We start from the raw sequence: 19,997 nt of genomic DNA, 5'->3' as shown, positions 1-19,997 counted from the left end.
ACCTGTGTTCTGTGGCTCCCCAGCTGCCGGTAATGCTCAGAGCCAGAAACTGTCTCTCTTCACATGGTGATATTTTAAAATTGCCCAGCTGCTGGTGAGATTCCATCTGTATCAAAATCCAGACGCCTGTGGGAGCCGCCCACTGGGGCCGGTGTGATCCCCCTGTAGGGCAAGCGTACTGACGATGGGCGGCAATGCTGCCACTGCCCTCTCTGGGTGAGTGCTGGTTGGGGAGGAGAAAGGAGCAAGGTGTGCAGGGGGCTTCACGCTCCGCAAGGTTTCCACAAACGGCTGGGAACAGCCTCCAGGCCCAAACGGGGGCCATTCAAAAGCAGTCTCTTGTTGCCATGTCCCCTGATGGGATGGGATGCCAGGGCCAAGCGTATGGCTCAGGTCAAGGTCCAAACTTCCAGGTCCCGAATGAAGAATTCCTCCTGGGGCGACAGGATCTCGTTGTCAAATGTCTCGCATGGGTGGCTTCCCCCGTGGTACAGGTCCCCGTCCAGCCACAGGCCGAATTTGCCACTGAAAGTAAAGGTAAGATGGAGCTGAGTGTCAGATGAGGGGTGCGGCTGCAGCCCCGGTCCAAAACAGGTAGGGCAGGGCCTCTCTCTGACCGTCAGAAGGGGAAAAGGCCTGCCTGGCTCTCAGACCGGCGGCAGGTTGCAGGGCTGGTGAGAGAAATAGCTTCCTTTGGTTAGCCGGGCACACCTGATACCGAGCCATTCAGAGCCACTAGGCTGACCCCCCATACCATGGACGGGGTGGAAGAGAGAGGGAGGAAGAGAGAGGGAGGGGCTACGTACCTGCCCCCACCAATCGCTAGCAAATCTGCATCTCCTTTTATGAAGAAGCTGTTGCTGCCCGTCCACTTAAACACCTGCTGGTAGAAGCAACCATTAGCACTCAGAGCACAGGCCTAGGGAGTGGGACAGCTAATTACACAGCCCAACCGCCCCGGGCTCAGGAACCAAGACCTGGCTGCAGGTGGAGGGAGCTGGTAAGCGGTGGCTTGCCAGGACTCTGCTGCAGTCATTGGCGTGGCCCAGCTCACCAAGAGCTCCTTGACCCACAGCAGCCTGGAGCTTCACTGATCCCCTCTGCACTGTGCATTCCCCAGCTCCAACCCGAACCCAGCCGACTCGCTGGAAAACCTGGGGCAGAATCTTTTCTAGCGTCCTGGTTAGCAAACTGTAGGCAGGCAGGGGCTACTGTAAGGGCGGTGCAGCTCCCCCTCCGCTCCCTGGCTGGGGTAAGCAGCACCCCACAGCGCCCCTTCCTCCCTTTGAGCTGAGCTGCTTTACCCCAACTGCAGGGGCGCTCTCCAGGGCAGGGCAGTGCAGTCACCGGTGTGGCAGTGCGAAGCAGCTACTACGCACAGCAGCAAACACGGGCAGCTCTTTGCGGGAGTGTGACACCCGATAGCCCTATTCCTGCACCATGCTGCCGTCTCACACAATTCTATAGCGAATCTTGTGATGGTTGATGTTCTGCGAGCCCCGGCTCCTGGAGTCACATCAGCAGCACACCAGCCTCTTGGCTCTTGTTAAAAACACGCCAGCTTTTGGCCCTTGGGATTGCCGAGGAAAGCTGGTGACTGTGACCCCGTGTGCGCTCGGAAACCAGGGGGCAACAAATGAGAACTAACATTTGTTATTTTTCAGCTGCTTGTGATTTCCTGGGTTCTGACTCAGGGCTTTGGATCCCTGGGGGCTGGCGATGTGACATGATGATGAATGCCTGCCACTGGTGACGAAGGGGGAGAGCGCCACTGGACTGTGCCTTTGGCCAGTCACAAGCGTGCCAGCAGTGCAGGCCAGAGAGCTGGCGCACAGCAGGGAGGGAGGTTCTCACACTACCAGCTCATGTTCTATCAGGGCCTGGCAGTGCTTCCTGCCAGGAGCCAGCATTTCCTGTACCTTGCTTAGCAGAGGGAATGCCAGGCCTACAAGGGGTTACATGAATAACAGCCCCAGGCTTTTATTGTTTCTGGGGCTGGGCAATTCCCCTAAATGAGGGGGTGGAGCTGAACACCACCAGCCAGCCGGAGGGGCAGGAAATGAGGCTGATAATGTGCAGGGTTTTAAGTTAGCTATTTTGGGGGCATTAGAAATAAACCTATTGCTGAAAATTAAGTTAAGCTCTGCTGGTCAAAATGTCTTGTGGGAGGAGACATGCGCAGAATTCCCCAGCACCAGAAAAGGAGAATAAACTGGGAGAGGGGAAGAGTCCCCAGTGCGAGGAGGGGTGCTCTCCTGAAATTTGGTCCGCATTGTCCACACCCCCCAACAGTCAGCACACAATACAGGGTGCCCCACCCGCTGCAGCCGCAGCAGAGGTTGCCGGGCAGGGTCACAAATGAAAATGCTCTTTGCTTTTGCGTTCCGGTTTCTCAGAGCGCAACATGAGGCCAAGGAGCTGATTTTGAAGTCAGAGGAAGATCCGGCCCCCATGTGCAGGCAGGATTGGACTCCAAGGGAAAATTCATCCCTATGCCAGTGCTGACTGCTGGAGCATAGCCCATGGGGGCCTGGCTGTGGCTTTTGGCACCTTCCCACTAGCTCTGGTGGCAGAAAGCTGCTGTAATGCAAATGAAAATTGCACCAACGGAACAGTCTAAGATGCAGCCAAGATAGGACTCAGTTTGGCAGCTCTGCTCCAGGCTGCTTCTGCGGAAGGCAAGCAGTGGACTTGGCCATTGATTTGTGGTATTACCCCCTCTGAGCCCCATGAGCATCTGAGTGAGACAGCCTAAGGGCCTGAACAGCTTGGGGGGCCAGGGGGTATGTGAATTCTGGACTAGCTCCCCACCATCCTACTGTGTTTTGTCCACGCTGCCTTGTTAGATCGTTCTGAAAACCAGTGACTTCCCAGCCACTGTTGCCCCAGCAACATCTGAGCTAGCTGAGTGCAAATTCCCCCAAACAAAACTCTTGGTTTGCTGAGAATGAGGGCTGCTCCAGGACAGATCCCAGTAGTACAGTCACTACAACACTAGGAAATATCCAAGTACATTCTTCCTGTTCCTGCCCAGGACACATTGCTGCTCTTTCACCCATCTCTCCATCCCCCATAGCACACAGGCCCCACCCCCCACACCAACAAATGTGCAGCCCAGAGACCAAGCACAGCAAAGCCATGCTTGCACAATCCTGTAACATGCTTGCCTAACACAACACAAAACTTGTTTCACAGATGTTCTTACTAGGGCTGTTCAAAAATGTCCCATCAAAACTTTTTGATGGAAAAGTGGGTTTTCAAGCAAATAAAGTGTCTGCCTCTGTGGAAAATCTCCATATATTGTTAACAAAAACCAGTGGAAATGCAAAATATTCTGATTAAAAAAACCACCAGTGTCTCATGGGTGTAGTGGTTCAGGTGCCTTATACGCCCACCCTCTTCCATGGATAGGGCTCTCTGGCTGGACTACATGACCCGGGATGCACCACTGTCAGGGACTCTTATATGCACCTCCTCCTCTCCCATCACCAAGAGGGGAGAAAGTAGTGCCTCATGGAAGATGTAGTCCAGCCAGAAAACCCTGCCCATAGAGTAGAATGGGAGCATAAGGCAACTGAACTACAACTCCCATGAGGCACTGCGGCTCCACTCTGAGTAGAAATTGTCAGTTTTCAGCCAAACTTTTTCACCAAAAAATTGAAATTTTCAGTGGGGGATAAAAGCTATTTTCTGAGCAGCTCTAACTCTCATCTCCATGCACCAAACAGTCCCTAAGATTTTGCTCATGGTTTCATGACACCATGTTGGTACTTAATATGCTCCCAATCTCCCACCACAAAGGCACAGGCTAATACAGTCTCAGCAACATACAGTCTAGCCCAAACTACTATCTGCCCGCCCCTTGAGCTACCAACCCTGCTAGGGCAATGCCAGCAGCATGCTCAGCATAGTGGAGGCTGGATGGTGAGGTGCTAGGGACAGGGAAAGGCACATGAGAAGGGGAAGGTGCAGTGGGAAAGGAGCAGGAGGAACTCACTTGAGGATATCCTAGTATTTTAGCAGATACTGTAGTAGGATTTGCACTGGGACAACCTTACTCTAAAGCACCAAAGGTATTTTATTTGGGGGAGTGGGTTTCCCAGTTCTTAATATTCCCTCTTCCCCTCAGGACTCCCAGGCTGTTGCTGCGGCCAGCCAGGCTATGACTGGAAAGGAGAAACAGTCACCAAACGCCAGGTTACAGGCAAACAGGGAGCAAACCTCAGCTCTGGCACTGGTGGGCATAGCGCCCCTGCAGACACTCCATTAGTGGAGGTTTACACCAGGGCTGGAGCTGGCTGCACAGAGGGGTTTTAATGCTTCCGATGGAATCAGTCACCAAACTGGAATCCCGGGGTGGGACTGTGTTGCAGGATCTCCTGCGGGGAGCGGAGTGGAGCATGCCTGTCTGGGTGACACCTGTATGAGTGGGTTGGTCAGGACTTGAGAAAAGTATTATGGACAATTGGAATTGCTCAAGGCCTGGCCCTGCCCTCCAAGAAGTCAAGTGGAAAACACCTCTGAGGCCAGCCAGTCCACAAGCTGTAGGGCTTTGTAGCAGTCCAAAGAGGAGGCTTCCAGTCAGTCCTTGGGAGACTCAGCTTCCAGAGGAGCTGTGCCTCAGCAAGCACTGCTTGATCCTGCCCTCAGGAGCATGAATTAATTTGATTCTGCCAGTTACTAGCAATAACGTCGAGTGATTTTCCATAGTTAGATGCTGAATTATTCAGCGACTTAGTTCTGTTGTTACAAATTAATGCACAATTCAATGACTAAGTAGTCATTACCAGTACGTCCTGGTAATTATTCCTACTAATTAAATGTTCCTGGGAGCATTCTGCTAGGTAAAGGGGCCCTGAGGATTGGACTGGCTTGGGAACAGGGTTACTCAGCCATGTCTAGACACAGTGATGAAGGAAATGGAAGTGCTCTGCAACACTCAGGCGGTGCCTGCAGGGTGGAAAGGAAGCTATCTTAGTGTGAGGTTGTGCAAGGAGTGATTCATGCTGCTTCAATCAGCCACATGCCATGGACTTTGGGCCCAACAGGCCCCTCACCTAGGTTCCCAGGAGCCTGGCTGAGCAGCCTGCCTGACGGGCGTAGCAGTGCCCGGGCTCAAGTGATGCCATGCAGGGTGGCTTAGGTCCTGCAGGCTTGTGCAGTGTGCAGCAGGTTGCACGAAGCAGCTGTGTTCATTGCAGGGGCTTGGCCCAGCCCTGTGCACCGAGCCAAGCTCAAAGCTAGCCTGAGGTGAACGTGCAGGTGTGAAGGGGTGAGGGAGAATGGATGCATCCGAGGAGACATGCACCGAACATGGGCAATGGCCACTGCACTGAAGAGGGGGTTCAGCGATGCGCCCCTGCCTCAAGACAGGAGAACCTGGCTCACGTCAGCAGCCTGTCAGGTCCCCCCATGGCCACGTCCTACTCAGCACCGGGCAGGAAAGGCACCATGGGCTAGTCTGTATGCCAAGTGGGCGCTCCAGGAGGCATTGGCCCAACATAGGCCCAGCGCTCGCAGAAGTACAGCCTGCTGCCTCCACCAGGACACTCTCTAGGGAAGGAAGGAGGAAGCAGCTGACCAGCACAATGGGGCCTTAGGATGGAAGTAGAGGGAAAATCCAAGCCCCCTCCCCCCCGTCTAGGGTGACCAGATGTCCCAATTTTATAGGAACAGTCCTGATATTCAGGGTTTTTTCTTATATAGGTGCCTATTACCCCCCACCCCATCCCAATTTTTCACACTTGCTGTCTGGTCACCGACCCAGAGTGGCTGAGTGACTGAGAGCTCCTGCTCTGGGCGGGCAGGGGGGAAAGGAGGGGAGGAAAGCCATGAGGGCACACAGCTGGAAGGCAAGGGGAAGCAGAAATACTGTGGACTTGTCCTCCTCCAGCATGACTGCACCCCCACATACCCCTGGGCCTGCGCTGTATTTGGGCCTTGGCTAGCAGAAGTGCCTGTCTCCACTCCTGGGAGTGAGCATCACAGGCTGATTCCAAAACACCCGCACTGAGAACACAAGTGTCACCATCACCTTTAACTCCGGGGAGAAGGAGAAGAGAAAAGTTTCCCCTGTGCCATAAAAGCAGCTGCTGAGTCGGATCGCGGTGGAGGAGAAGGCCCCAAAGGTCTAGAATGGAAGCAGAGGAGAGAAGGTCACAGCACTGCTAGCTCTCACGGTTCAACACAAGTCTTGCCAAAGTCTCAGCTCTCGGAGTCCTGAGATGCTAGGAGAATCTCAGCTGGCATTAGTTACAAACAAAGCCAGAAGGAAAAGAAGAGCCCAACATTTGTTATTTAAAAAAATCTCCTTCTTTGTAATCCACTTGTGTGATTTCCGGGACCTCCCTCGTGGTCTGTGAATGCCTGGGGCTGGCGATACTGCACTTACCAGCAGCAGCAAGTGAGCAGGGGCAGGGCTGTTCAGTTTTCACCTCTCCCAGCCATGACAGAGCTCAGGACAGGCGGTGTGTGTGTGTGTGTTGGCTCCCCTCCCAAACGCAGTGTATTGAGGACCCCAAGGTTGCTGGCATCTCCGCACAGTCACTATCCAGGCCAGTCCTTGGTGCCTCTGCCGCTCCATGGTCTCCTCATCCTTTGCTGGCGGAGCTACGGGGAGGACCAGTGGCTCCAGGTTGTATCACTCAGTCAGGAGGTTCTGCGGCCTGTACCCAGGGCTCCAGCCAAACTGGAAAGGGGCCGATCAGATGGGCCAAGGCCGTCATCATCATGTCTTAACGGTGCCTCACCCCTTGGATTCTCCCTCCAGCCAGTGATGATGGGCTAATCCCTGACACTGGCAGGTGCTGTCTAAGGGTAAGTGTCCGCAGTGCTAGTCAGCTAGGGTCACACAATGGGCGGTGGTGACATGAACACACACACACTCACACCGCACGCGTTGCTTTGGGCAGAGGTAATGCGTGGGACCTTGATTTCCACACACACAGGCCCTGACCACATGAGAGGGAGCCACTCCGGCGGCTGTGAGTGGCAGGCAGGGACAGGTACCAGGGCCAGCCACTGCAGGGAGCCACGATCACAGCCCAGTTGTTGAGTGGGTGCTGTAGCTGTGGGTGCAGTACAGTGAGTGGGGGAGCACAGGGGATGAGCGATCGGTTAACTCTTTGTTTTCTTGCTGGAGTGGGGCTGATGCCCAGGCTGCTGCACAGTGGAGGGCTGGCGTGTGGACGGACAGCGTGTCGTGTGTCCCGTCGTCGTCCCCGTCCCCCCCCCCCCCCCCCCCCCCCCCCCCCCCGTGCCTGGGACACTGCATCCCTGGCTTGCAGGGCACCCAGGCGTTGGGAAGGCTTAGGCCAGGTTTGACTCTCCAGCGCTAGATGAGTGCCGCGTGCAGTCACCCCAGCACTCCCAACTGTGCTCCTGGGATGCTGGGCTAATCTTTCAGCTCAGCTTATTTAGTTGTCTGGTTGCCTCTGCTCTCTGTGGCCCAGCTGGGACAGGAAGTGGAGGCGCTGAAAGGCAGGGGTGTGTGTGTGTGTGTGTGTGTGTGTGTGTGTGTGTGTGTGTGTGTGTGTGTGTGTGTGTGTGTGTGTGTGTGTGTGTGTGTGTGTGTGTGTGTGTGTGTGTGTGGTGTGCTGGAAGGCCTGGCCGTGCCCTAACCGCCTGCACACTGAGCCAGCCTGGGGCATGTTTCCCCTTCACCGATTGGCTAGGTTCACGATAAGTGCTGGGCAGAGCCCTGGGAAACCAAGGTCCAGCTCACTCACAGATCAGGTTCACACATTCGAAGCCATGTCTCTGCCCGCTTCTTCTGGGAGTCCCGGGGCAAATGCAGTGAGAGCTCAGCACCATCCCTTTTAACTTCAGCACACTTCGGTTAAACCACAGACCCCAGATGCAGGCCACAAACCCTCTGCCCCAGCCAACTTGTCAGGTCCCAGAGCAGAACTGGGCAGCAGGTTTTCCACCCAACCGAGGAACCGGGCAGTCGCTTTCTGCCTTGTGTTTGCAACATGTGCATGGCTGTGCGTCCATCCCCTGGCCTTACCTGCCCACCGGTATCTCTGATGACCAGCAGCACAGGAGAGCTCAGCTTGTTCATGCTCCGGTACATGCTCTTCAGGCTGAAGCCATCCCTGGCGGTGCAGTACAGCAGGTTCCACGGGTACCCGGTCACTCTCGGCGGGAGGTGTGGTGCCAGCTGGGAACAGAGCCATGGGAATCAGTTCCCACCAGAGTCCCTCTCCGCTCCCTGGCCTCTGGCAGGAGCCTTTCCCATTGGTGACTTAGAATCATAGAATCATAGAAGATTACAGTTGGAAGGGACCTCAGGAGGTCATCTAGTCCAACCCCCTACTCAAAGCAGGACTAACCTCAGCTAAATCATCCCAGCCAGGGCTTTGTCAAGCCTCAGCTTAAAAACCTCTAAGGATGGAGATTCCACCACCTCCCTAGGTAATCCATTCCAGTGCTTCACCACCCTCCCTCACCCAGCTGCTCCCGGCTGTCCTCTCCTGGGGTCTGGCTTTGGGCTGGAGAGCACCTTGGGGCTGCACGCGCAGCGGGTCCTGCCCACGTGTCAGATCCGGGGCACTGTCTGCTCCCTCATGCTCTGCTGGGGCTATATGGGAAGGAGGGAAAGAAATGGGGCACAGGCTGGCCCATAGCATCATCTCCTACAGGCCACCTCCACCCTCCACTGTCCTGCCTCAGGACTTGTTAGTACCCCCGGGAGCTTCCTGGCCCATAGGGCCCCACCAGTGGCAGCCTGGCCCCTGCAAGCAGAGCAGCCTGGGGACAGGAGAGAGGGGTGGCCCAGCCAGGACTTCCCATACACACATGCTCCATACAGATCAGACCCTACCCTCAAGGGGACAGCTTCCAGAGGCTGCAGTGAAGGAACCTGCTGGACTCTTCTCCCCTCCCCTGCCCCAGCCGGGGCTTCTCCCAGAGGGGGATGTTCTGCACAGACAGCCCAGCCTGAAAGGCCCCTGGCCCTGGGGTGAAGAGCCCATGCAGCTCCACACTGACACTCTCTAACGCCCCTCCTGGACTGTGAGCCAGGCTGGGCTGGTTCCTGCTCACTCATCCTCACCAAGGACACACTTTCTCTGGGGCTGATGGTTCCCTTAGTTCCATGGAGCAGGCCTCTGACACTAGAGGCATTAGACATTCACACTGGGAGGGCGAGGGCGGAGCTGGCCAGGGCTGGTGCTAATCTCCTGTTTGATGAGCCAATCGAATGCTCCGAACCAGGGAATGACAGCAGGACCCCACGGCCCTGGGCCTCTTTCCAAGCTTGGAGGGCTGGGCTGGCCAGGAGAGCGAGTTCATGCCCCAGGGTGCCCAGAGAAACGACTCACGCACAGCGAGGAGATGTCCAGAGGACGGGGTGAAGGGGTCAGTTCCAGGCCAAGGGGAGGCACTCGAACAGCTAAGCACATGGCCAGAGCCTAACCTGTTACCCAGCCGCGCAATGGGGGAGCCTGCAGCCAGCACTGAGCTCACCTGCTGGACCTCCCCTGCACGCAGGACCTTGCTCTCGCCATTCAACACTGGCTGGTAGGGCTCCTGTGGGGGCGATGTCCGGCCTGGCTCCTGCTCAGCAGTCTCGGCACACTGCAGGGGCTGGGCTTCTTCTGGGCAGCCAGTCTGGGGGGAGATGCTCATGTCACTTGGGCGAGGGATAAGGGACCCCAGCACAAAGTGCAGCACTTCCCCTCGGGCCCATCCCCGGTGATCCTGACTATCGCCTCCGGAGGGCGCTGGTGCCAGGGACGGGGCTGGCACAGCCTACACCTGCCTGCTGGGCACGGTGCTGCCATTCAGTAGAAAAGGACATTTTAAGCCCCCTGGGCAGGGTCCAGGCTGTGCCTCTCGGGGGCCAGGTGTGGGCATCAGACCCTAGGCAGAGGGGTCAAGGGTGGCTTTAGCTTCCCCAAGTCTGGGGAGCGCCAGGACACGGCACAGCCTTTGGAGTGAGAGAGCAGCCCCGGAGCAGCTGCATAGCCCACCCTGCCCTCTGTCACTGCTCTCCACTGGGAGCTGTGGGAGTGGGAACCGTATAGGGCTGTGTGGGGTGATTCCCCTTCTGTGTGGTTCCTTTCTCTGACTGGCACAAAGAGGCTGCCAAAGGCCCAGAGTTGCCCCTCAGTCTGGGCCTGGCTGCCACGCCCCAGCTTCTGCACCACTAACCGTGCTCTGATTCCCTGTGGGCATGGATCCCCAGGGCTCCAAAGCTCTTCTGTCCCCTGCTGCCTGGAATCAGTTCCTGGGCCAGGCTGGGACCAGGGGCATCATTTACTATAGACAAGGGGACAGTCGCCCCCCTCACAGGCCTAGGTTTTCCCCCACCCCCCAGACTTTTCATAGGTTTATATGCTCCATTATGTGTTCCACTTTTTGCCCCCACCCCTGACAGCTTCAATGGGAGAGACTGGGAGAGCCCCACATGAGAATACCCCATAGATCTTCTCCCCCTCAGGCAAGGGAGGGACTTGAACCAGGAGTCTCCCATATCCCCGCTGAGTGCCCTAACCACTGAGCTAAAAGACATAGTGGGGGCCTCCTTCCCCACTAACAGCACAGGCCCCCTACTGCTGAGAGAGGGCTGGTTTGCAGCTGAGACCTGTAAGCAGAGACAGGCAGTGATCTCCCAAAGAGCAGGGGGGGCTTAGCAAACACCTTCTAGTTGGTCTCTTCCATTGACAGCTTAGATGGCTTCCTGCCTCCCATGCCAGCTTTTGTGAATTGCATTGTAGGCACCTGTCTCTCCCCATTCACCATCCAGGGAGCTGGGCACCTAACGCCTGCTCTTGGAATCCCAGCATTGTTCCTGTGGTTTTCTAGACACCTAGACGTTAGGCTCGCTGGCACCCCGCCCCATACCACCTGGTCCTTTTGTGCAGCCAGATGGCCCTGCTGAGAGCAGGACACATGCCCTTCCATCCCAAGGCTTCAATTAGGGGCTTGCTGCCAGCATCCGCCAGGCTTGTATTGCTACTGTGCAAACTGCCAGCTGCTACTGTGTGCAACTCAAGTGTATGATGCGGCACCCAGGGGCCTGGATTAGGGCTGCAGGGCCACCCTGATTCTGGCATTTCCGGGCTTGACTTGGCAACTTTAACGTGGTGGTTTGGGGGATGTAATTTCCTAATTTTTTGGGAAAACAAACTGAAAAACAGAAATTCCCTCATACTGACCCCCAGTTTGGGCCAGCAGCAGGATTTAGGCCTTTTGCATCACAGGACAGGCCTCTGCTACTTGAGCTACCAGAGGAGCTGGTAGCAGCAATAGGCTTTTATCCTCTGTGTGGACCAGAGGAGGACTAGTGAGTTTCACAGCTATTGCTGACAGCAGAGGACTCCTGGGTTCTCTCCCAGCATCTATGGGGGAGTGTGATCTAGTGGCTGTAGCCCCCTGTGCCTCTGTTTCCCCAGCCTGCTTCTGCTCCTACCTCCTCCCCTTCTGCTCCTATCCACTACCCTACCCCTGGCTCCTGCCCCTCCCTTTCTGTTCCTATCTACCCCACCCTCTCTAACTCTGGTCTCCCAGTCACCTGCTGTCATCCCATGGCTTATGCTACCTCTGTACCCCCTGCCCTTAGCCCCATGCCTTTTCCCTACACTTCACGCTCCTACCCTACCTGCCCCACCCTGGTTCCCACCTCCTTCACCCTCACCATCTATATACTCCCCTTTTCCTTCCCACTCTGCTCCTCCCATACCCCTGGCTCCAGCTCTGGGCCTCCCCCCACCCTATTCCAATGGGGCCGGTTCCTCCTGGCTTCTGTGCTGCCTAAGCACAGCGAGACTGGTTCCCAGCTCCAAGTTCCACCACCCAGCAGCATGGTGGCCGTAGCAGCTATAGAGGAACAATTGCAGGGAAAGTCCCTCTGTAGTCCTGGGATGGTGCCTACTCAGTCACCCAGTGCAGTCGGCACTCAGGTGCTTTGATGGGGTGGAACACGCTCAGTGTTGACAGAATCTTCAGAGAATTTAGCTGACAAAATCTAACAAGTCTCTACCGAGCATGTGCAAACTCAGATTATTTTTCATAGTCTCATCATTTGACCAAGTTCAGGCAAATATTCAGGGGAACAACACAAGGCACATACCTGTCACCAAAGTAACCCCTCCATCCCGACCCACACCCACACCCACACCCACACCTGATTTCAAGTCCATGCTCTAACTCATGGAGGCACGAGATATTCTCAGTTAAACAGCTGTAAGAACATTTTTAACATGGAAAAAATCGTCCCTACTCTCATCCTTGGAAATGTCTGAACCATTTTAGCTGAAAGGTTTTTTTTGTTTGTTTGTTTTTTAATAAATCAGCATGAAGCAGGGACCTGGCGTGGAAAATTTCAGCCTGCACAGTTAAAGTTTGGTAAAGTTACAAGCGACTGAGAGCAGTGAAAGTGTCGAACAACTTTACTATAGATGGCGCCACCTATTATACATTTATATAATGCCAGGTAACTGGCTGTGAGCTGCACTTGGGACATAGCATAAATGTCAAGCATCTGAAGAGTCTACAAGGGCCAGTTATGCAGGGAGTGTTTGCTCTTTGGTGTATGGTTTACCTGTTCAATATTGCACAAGAAATTTCAGCCCTGACTGATGTAAGACCTCTTCACAGCAGTTGTGCCATGAGTCAGGCAGAAATCACTGCTCTGCCCAGTCCAACCCAGCCCTGCTTCCCCCATCCCTCTCCCCCCCAGGGAAAATTGGTCAGAAACTCACCCTTCACTACCTGACTCAGGGGAGTTCCCATCCCCATAGAAAAGGAAATCAAATAAACAAGGGGAAAAGTTGGAGGAAGAATGTGTCAGGTCTCCTAGAGTCCACTAATATCTGCTCAAGTGGCGGCTCAGAGCCCATCCACACTATGCTACAGCCTGAAAGCAGTCAGTTGCTTTCCATTTATATGTCCTCCTTGCCTCAGCATTTCCCTGGGCCATTTGCAAAGCAGCTCTCTTTCTGCACTATATTAATAAGAACCTGCCTCCCCGGGACACAGCTCTCTCCCCTTCCATTTGCACATGTGCTAGGAGAAAACCCAGTGAAGAAGGGACAGAAAATCCCACATGCACCACAACCAGAAAACAATTAGCAAGCAGCAGCATTTTGCACCCCATGGGTGGCTGAAATCACATTCCTTTCCATGAAGAGATCTGAGTCCTGCAGCAGTCAGACCCTGATGCTGACCCAGTAAGAAGCCAGCACCACTGCCTCTAGGGCCCTGTTAATCCACACGCAGGTCAGAACCAGTGCTGATGTTTCATAAACAGAGCTGGAGCTTGTCATATCCACATCGCCCCTGTTTGTTTTGATTGGCCTTACCTGGCACCAAAGAATCACAATTTAAAAAGAAAATGGATCAGATTACATTGGGCAGCCAGCTGTGACCAAAAAGGCAGGTGGCTGCTACAGGTTGAGCCCTTGGCAAGGGGAGCTGGGCTCTGTCTACATTAGAGACACTGCACAGCTGAAGTGATACTGATAGTGCAAACTCCTAATGTAGACACATGGCCTGGGTGTGAAGTGGGCTTCACCCAAGTGCAGGTGAATCACTGGTAAATTACCAGGGTATATCACACCATCAGTCCCCTTTGCATTGGGGCCATGTTTACACTGGGCTTGCCCCAGATGCAGTGAGAGCGGTGCAGATTTCTGTACAAGCACCTTCATTTTCCATATTAAAGAAGAGGAACACCCGCCCAAACATTTATATCCAACCCTGTGCTGGCTGTCACTGGGGTCTCTGCCTGTGTGCTGTATCCCTTTGTCCGTTCCGTTCAGCCTGCAGTCTGTGGAGCAGCGAGTGTGTCTCCTGTGTGTTTGTGCAGCACCTAGCCTGCTGCTGGTGCTGCTGTCGCTGCTGTCATATAGGTACTGGAGAGTTGCAGGTGCACAGTTCAAAGCCAGCACCAGGAATTAGAAATGGGCCCATCCCTCTAACTCAAATTCTAGCTCTCAGCTCCTGTAGCCCAGGAGTGCTTGGGCTGGATTGAGATGACTGGCTCTCACGTTAGATCCAAGGTTTTGGTTCAAGACTTTCTCCCGTAGGAGTAACAGCAGTGTGAAGTGTAACAGCCTATGCACACTGGGCAAAGTCCCCTTGTTAAAAAATCAATGTGACTAAGCCGGTAACTGTTGCTCCAGAAGCAGTAAATCCTAGCTAGTGTCATTGCCCCATCTCACAGCTGGACCTGATCAGCCTGTTTCAGAAAGGAAAGAAGCACATTATGGAGCACGGCTGCCTGCAGTTGATTCTGCTTTTCAGCCCCCATCTGTCTCCCCCGGGCACACGCGGTGCGATACATACCAGGAGAGTGTAGCGGCCACGGAGAGCTTTCATGGTGCCTGGGCGAGTGCCGCAGCAGGTGCAGGGTGCTGTGCTCTCTGCTGAGAGCTGCCCCGGGGAGGGGAAAGCAGGTGTCTGCCACTCCCATCTACACAACACAGACTTTACTGCTTCCTTCTAGCTAGGCTTTCCGGCTGCTATGAACCCCACCTCCTGGCACAGCAGTCAGGTCATCAGCACAGCGCAATTTGTGCTGCTCAGGTCTGTGGGGGGCTTACAAGGCAGATCAAATCCCCCCCCTCCAATTGGGAAAAGGACTTTAAAGGCAGTTGAACTCTTCGTAACTGTTGTGCAAACACCATCCTGATCACGGTCTCAAAGAGCTCGTCACAAGCTTGCAGTGAAATTGGGGTCCTGACCCCAAAGCTTGTTCCCTCGATTGCATGCATGTAGCTGGCTATGTTATTGTAGGGTCTCCCCTGGGTACTGAGCTGAGCACCCTGCTTTGTTACTGGAGGACTGGTTACATGCTCTTTCTTACTAAGGTGACTCGTGACTGCTGAAGGTGAGTTTATTTTTCTAAGGAGAAAGGAGTGATTGAAATAGTGGCTTTTGGTTTAGTTTTGTTTTTTTAAAGGCATAAGAAATACAGCAAGTCTGCAAATGGAAAGTGGAAAGCCAGCCTGAGCAAACAAACGCTAAGGTGATGAGCAAAGTCCCCACACCTGGAGTGCTATTTTGACGGCAGGATAAATATTCCAAGCATCAGCAGGAGCTGCTGACAAAGTCAGAGAAAGCTTCGACCTAGCGATTATTTGAGACAACAGAAACACACACCAGTGCTGGCTGACTACATACAAAGCGACCTGTGAAACTGCAGATCTCGCCAGATGCATCCCCACTCCTCCGTAGAGAGATGATCTGATGGACCGCTCCTCTTCCACACCACACCTACTGGCCCTATCTCCCCTGCCATTCCCCGACAGCTGGCCGCCACTTTCATTTCTGTTCCCTCTCAACCAGCCCCCGCTCCCTTTCCACATCGCCCATCCGCCCACTCCTTTCACATTCCCCACAGACTGGCACCCCTCCCCCCATGCCCCAGTTTTACCCTCCTCCCGTACCCCCTGCCTGGCTCCCACCTCTCATCCTGTCCCCCATTGCCCAGCCCACCCAGCCCCTCCTCTTCTTGATCACACAACATCTCTATAGCAGCTGCCTCGCTTGGGCCCCTAGGACAGGGATGTGTGAGTGCAAACTAGAAGAATCCCTCTCTCTCTCCTGTTCCTCTTCCTTTCACCTGCCCCTCCGCATCTGTGGTATGGCTTTGAACTGGAAAGTAGGTGAGGCAGCGCCATGGACCTGCCTGCTCTGCCAGCCGCCAGCAGTTGCTCCACAGGCCCAAGCCTGGGAGTGGTGGCTTAGAGCTCTGCCCACAAGGCAGATCCTGAAGGGCTACGCTACAGGAAGTTTCTCTCTCCCAGGAAGCTGATGGGAGTGGGCCTGTGAGGGGTAACAGGAGGGGACTGCGGGGTCTGTGTGAGGGGAACAGGAGGTGTCCATGGGGTCCGTGTGAGCCCAAACTCTGCCAGTCACTGGCAGGCTGGGGGAGAATCCGTTGAAAGATGCCCCCTTCTCAGGGCATTGTTTCGCTTCACATGTTTATGTTTCTGCAACCAGGCATCCCAGGACCAGCTCTGCCCAGCTGGCTGGGAGCACACAGGGCAGAGCTCAGGCTCCTTGTGCTCCTCCCGGAGGGGACGTGAGCAGGAGGCTTCGGTTCCCATTTGCTGTGAGAGCCCCACTAGCAGCGAGTGTCCCTGGGCTCTGGGAAGGGGAAGGTCACAAGGTGGTTCCAGAGCCCAAACAGGTCTGACCTCAAATGCAGCTTCACCTGGGGATCCAGCCCCAGCCTGCCCACGCTGAGCATCCCTCAGGCGATGGGCTGGAGGCAGCTGGCTAGGGTGGGGTGCGTGCTCCACGGAAGGGGGCAGGACATGCTGCTGGCTGTTATTTTGGGATCAACAGGGAGGTCAGTGCAAGTGTTGCTGTTGTGGCACGGCTGTTGCAATGTTTGTATTGGCTGTAAACCTTTCAGCAGCCACCAGCCAGCCCCGGGGCCTGTGGAGAGGTGGGGGCAGCCCATGCTGGGTCTCTTTGCCAATGTGATCTTGTTCATGAATCTAGCCGGCAGCAGGGGTGGCGCTGCATAGAACTCAGCTCCTATCCCTCGGACAGGGACTCTCACCTCGACGCGCACAGCCCAGCCTGGGGCATGGCCCGGGGGATTTTGCAGACATAATTTCTTTCCTCTAAATGTTTTAATTGTAAATGACAAGAGAATATTGTGCCAGAGCGGTGTGGGGCTGAGACCAGCATGGCAGTTCCTCTCTGCCAATACACGCAGCAGAAGGGTAACCAGGGGGAGAACCCAGAGAGCCCTTGTTCACCCCACAGCTCTGCTGCCTACCTCCAACACACAGCAGCTTGGCTCCTCTCTGGAGCATGTGTGGTGTGTGGTGCAAGGCTGAAGTGCTAGAGCAGAGCTGCCAAGGCAGGCAGCGGGCAGGTGGGTGTGCTGTGTTCTGGGAAAGCTTCCATGTAACTGCTCCTGGAAAGATCAGTGTGCACCCCACCCCACAACATAGGGGCCCAGGGGTAAGAGCCCTGACTAGACCCCAAATTCAACTGCCCATACACGTCCCTTGGGGTCATGGAGTGCCACTGGTGCACTAACCAGCCCTGAGTAAATGCTTAAGGGAGGGCTAGGGCTGGGCTGGCTTTCCCATCTGCCCCAGACTGGGCCCCTGCTCCTCACTTACCCTGCTTCGTCGCTGTCTCTTTTCCAGGCACAGGTGAGTGCAGGGCTCGCAGAGGGTCAGCCTGGACGTTTCTGCCAGCTCTGAACTGCTCTCCCCGCAACGCAGGCCATTGTGCGTGATCAGGACTTTCCGGGTGAACCTCAGAACCAGCCAGCAATCCAGCACCAATGCTGCAGACAGACACACAGCCTGCTGGCTGCTCAGCTCCGCTGAGAGTCAGCCCCCGCCCACCATGCTCTGCAGCTCCCAGCACAGCCTTAAACATGGGAGAGACAAATGGTGGGACGAACAGCCTGAGACTGAAAGACGCTGGGGCCAGATGTGCCCTCAGCTCCAGCAGGGTAAATCCACAGTAATGCTCTGCCTCCACCAGATTTACAGTGCACATTTGTCACAGGGATAATTAGCCAAGGGAACGGTTTACCAAGAGCAGAGGCGGGGCAATTTTTAAATCCAGATTGGGTGTTATTTCTGAAAGATCTGCTCTAGTTCAAACAGAACCTAATTCAGAGCAGTCCTGTGCCCTGGTGTCTACAGGACGGAGGTCAGACTAGAGGGTTACGATGGTCCTTGCTGGCCTCGGAGTTCCTAAATTTACAATGGTGTGACTGTGTAACACTATGTCTGAAAGAACAGCCCAGAACACCATGTTCATCCATGTCATGTAATTATGAGATGTTCTGTGCCGGGTGAGCCTTGTGAAAAGTCTTGATCTGCTGAACATTAATATCTTGTTGGAGTGCATGTGCTACCAGTAGATGTGAAGTTATAGAATATTGCTGAAAATGTTACTAGGCCATGTTGCAAGGCAGGAAACTCCCACAAACAGTCTTTCAGACACACAGAATGGAGTGGCCAGACAGCAATGGTGGCACCCTCTCTCATCCTTTCCGGGATAGACTCCACTACCAGGGATTGTTTACAGTGGAGCTTCACAGAGAGGAGCACATCCACAATGATCAGTGAGGACGCCCTACCACCCCCCACCCCCCACCAGTTCATGAGCACCAACTGGTCCAGCAAGCTGCAAAAGACTATAAAAGAAAGGGAGTGACATTGCGACTTGTCTTCACCCCCCCACAGCTCGGCACCTGAAGAACCGCCTGAACTTTCTGAACAGAGGGTGCGGGGGACCTAGGCGGCAAGGTAACACAGCCTGTGAAATGAAAAGCTGCAAGCCTGCTGGTACCATCTCTCAGGTTGGAACATTTCTAGCTTCAAATCATGTTCGAATTTAGATTGAGTTCTTATTTTTATTTCTTGGGTAACTTCTCCTGATCTCTTAAGATTACTACTCATAACCACTTAAAATCTATTTTTCTGTAGTTAATAAACTTCTTTAATGTTTTATGTTAACCAGTGGGGTCTTGAATTGAAATGTCTAGAAATCTAAGCTCAGTAACAGAAACTGGTGCATGTCTTCCTCACATAGAGGGGCAGCAGACTTATTAACGAGTTTATGCGAGACAAGACGGCATTAGCTCAGAGTGCGGTCCTGAGCAGTGAAGAGCTTGGGATTTGCGTGGGTTACTAGCTGTTCCCTGGCTTTAAGGTGGGTGCATGAGTGACTCAGCTGGGTGTGTAATGCCACCTGCTGTTGTGTTGAACGATAAGAGGATCTGGAGAGACTGTATCATCGACAGACCAGTGAGGAGGTTCAGTGGTACCCCGGATTGAAGCTGCATCAGGCTCACATCCGTGACAAACTGAAATCAGGTTTGGCTCCTAGTGGGCAATGGAATCACAGCAACAAACACCCTGGGGGTGGGGGAGGAGGTGGCAAAGAATAAAACCTATCAGATCAACTGTGTCTTTTGAGAGGCAGGGAGAATGTCAAAGTGATGGAGAAAAGTGTTATAAAAATTACAGATTAAAAGCCCCAGCCCCTTTTCAGCTGACCTTGACCTGCAGCATCCCCTTTCCTCTGCCTTTGCACCTTAGCAGAGCTATTAGTCTGCCTTGTCCCCTGTTCAGCCCAGGGCCTGCCAGCCTGTCTCCAGACGCATATTGTCTCTGCTGCCCTCACTGGCTCATTCCTCTCATGAGGCCCATCAGTTCCCATCACATGCACATAGAACTAGCAGCTGAGATGTTTCTTTTAGTGACACATGGAGACACACCAAGAGATATAGCCAAGGAGCCTGCAGTGAGACACCCTAACTCCCTGCAGACAGAATATGCACATACATATTACACCCGCAAATGACATTAGAGGTCTATTACCCAGGTTGTAAGGGCAATCACTCAAGCGTTAGGAAATGCCAGAATTAAGGTTCCCTGTGAAATTTTAATTTCCCCCCTCTTGTCCATATCTATTATGATACAGTTGTTAAGTACATGAACACATTCTATTTCCACATAGACTCCTGCCTCATTTGGAGCACAGGTTGGACAGTGCTCACTGAATGAGTAGCTGTTCAATATTGTATCCTCCTTGTTCAGTGTGTGTGGTCTGCTCTCTGCTCAACCAGGCCTTAGCCAAACCTGGCACTTGCACTTGAGGTTAGTCAGGGCTGCCCCCCTGTCCAGCCAGCTCTGTACCATTGCTATTGAGCCCTTCAGCTGTCTCTTCAGCAGGAGATGATGGGGTTGGCGCTGTGAGAGCCAGTCTTGAGGGTGATTCTATCGGAATTTGCTGATGATGTGTTCCTCATGGCCCAGAACCCAGGAGACTTGGCATGAGTGGAGACTTGCCAAGCCATCTATTCAGTGGCCTCCTCCATCCAGGTCAGCTGGATCAAGATCTCAGGCCTGACGGTGAGGGATGAGTGATAGGTGGGGTATGGGTCCGCTGCTCTATCTGGGCACATACCCTTCTGCCATCAATCCCTCCCTGCTGGATACTTGGATCCAGCTGGAGGCCAAGGTGTCTGAGCGGTTGCTGAGACAGATAGGGCTGCTCTG

The 19,997-nt window shown here is 54.2% G+C and overlaps 1 protein-coding gene across 1 annotated transcript; it reads right to left on the bottom strand.

Annotated features, from left to right (window-relative positions):
• Positions 1 to 389: 389 nt before the first annotated feature.
• TLDC2 (TBC/LysM-associated domain containing 2) lies at positions 390 to 14,340 on the bottom strand. Its single transcript, XM_067554668.1, has 6 exons — positions 14,293 to 14,340; positions 9,469 to 9,612; positions 8,009 to 8,161; positions 6,035 to 6,130; positions 807 to 880; positions 390 to 525 (listed from the first exon to the last, which is right to left on the bottom strand). The coding sequence occupies exons 1-6, from the start codon at positions 14,323 to 14,325 to the stop codon at positions 390 to 392; spliced, it is 636 nt and encodes a 211-aa protein (XP_067410769.1). The 5' UTR covers positions 14,326 to 14,340.
• Between the last annotated feature and the right edge of the window lie 5,657 nt (positions 14,341 to 19,997).

The sequence above is a fragment of the Emydura macquarii genome, unplaced genomic scaffold, assembly GCF_026122565.2.
Source record: "Emydura macquarii macquarii isolate MOO-44397 ecotype Brisbane River unplaced genomic scaffold, CSIRO-AGI_Emac_v2 contig_1483, whole genome shotgun sequence".
NCBI lineage: Eukaryota > Metazoa > Chordata > Testudines > Chelidae > Emydura > Emydura macquarii.
This window is presented reverse-complemented; position numbering and strand designations above follow the sequence as displayed.

What these genes read in the sequence shown, in the direction of transcription:
- TLDC2 (XM_067554668.1), bottom strand. Translation starts at nt 14,325, where the DNA reads ATGAAAGCTCTCCGTGGCCGCTACACTCTCCTG. An exon ending in GTGGCCGCTACACTCTCCTG is followed by an intron (nt 9,613 to 14,292) that starts GTATGTATCGCA and finishes ATCTCCCCCCAG; the next exon opens with ACTGGCTGCCCAGAAGAAGC. An exon ending in GTGCAGGGGAGGTCCAGCAG is followed by an intron (nt 8,162 to 9,468) that starts GTGAGCTCAGTG and finishes CTCTGTTCCCAG; the next exon opens with CTGGCACCACACCTCCCGCC.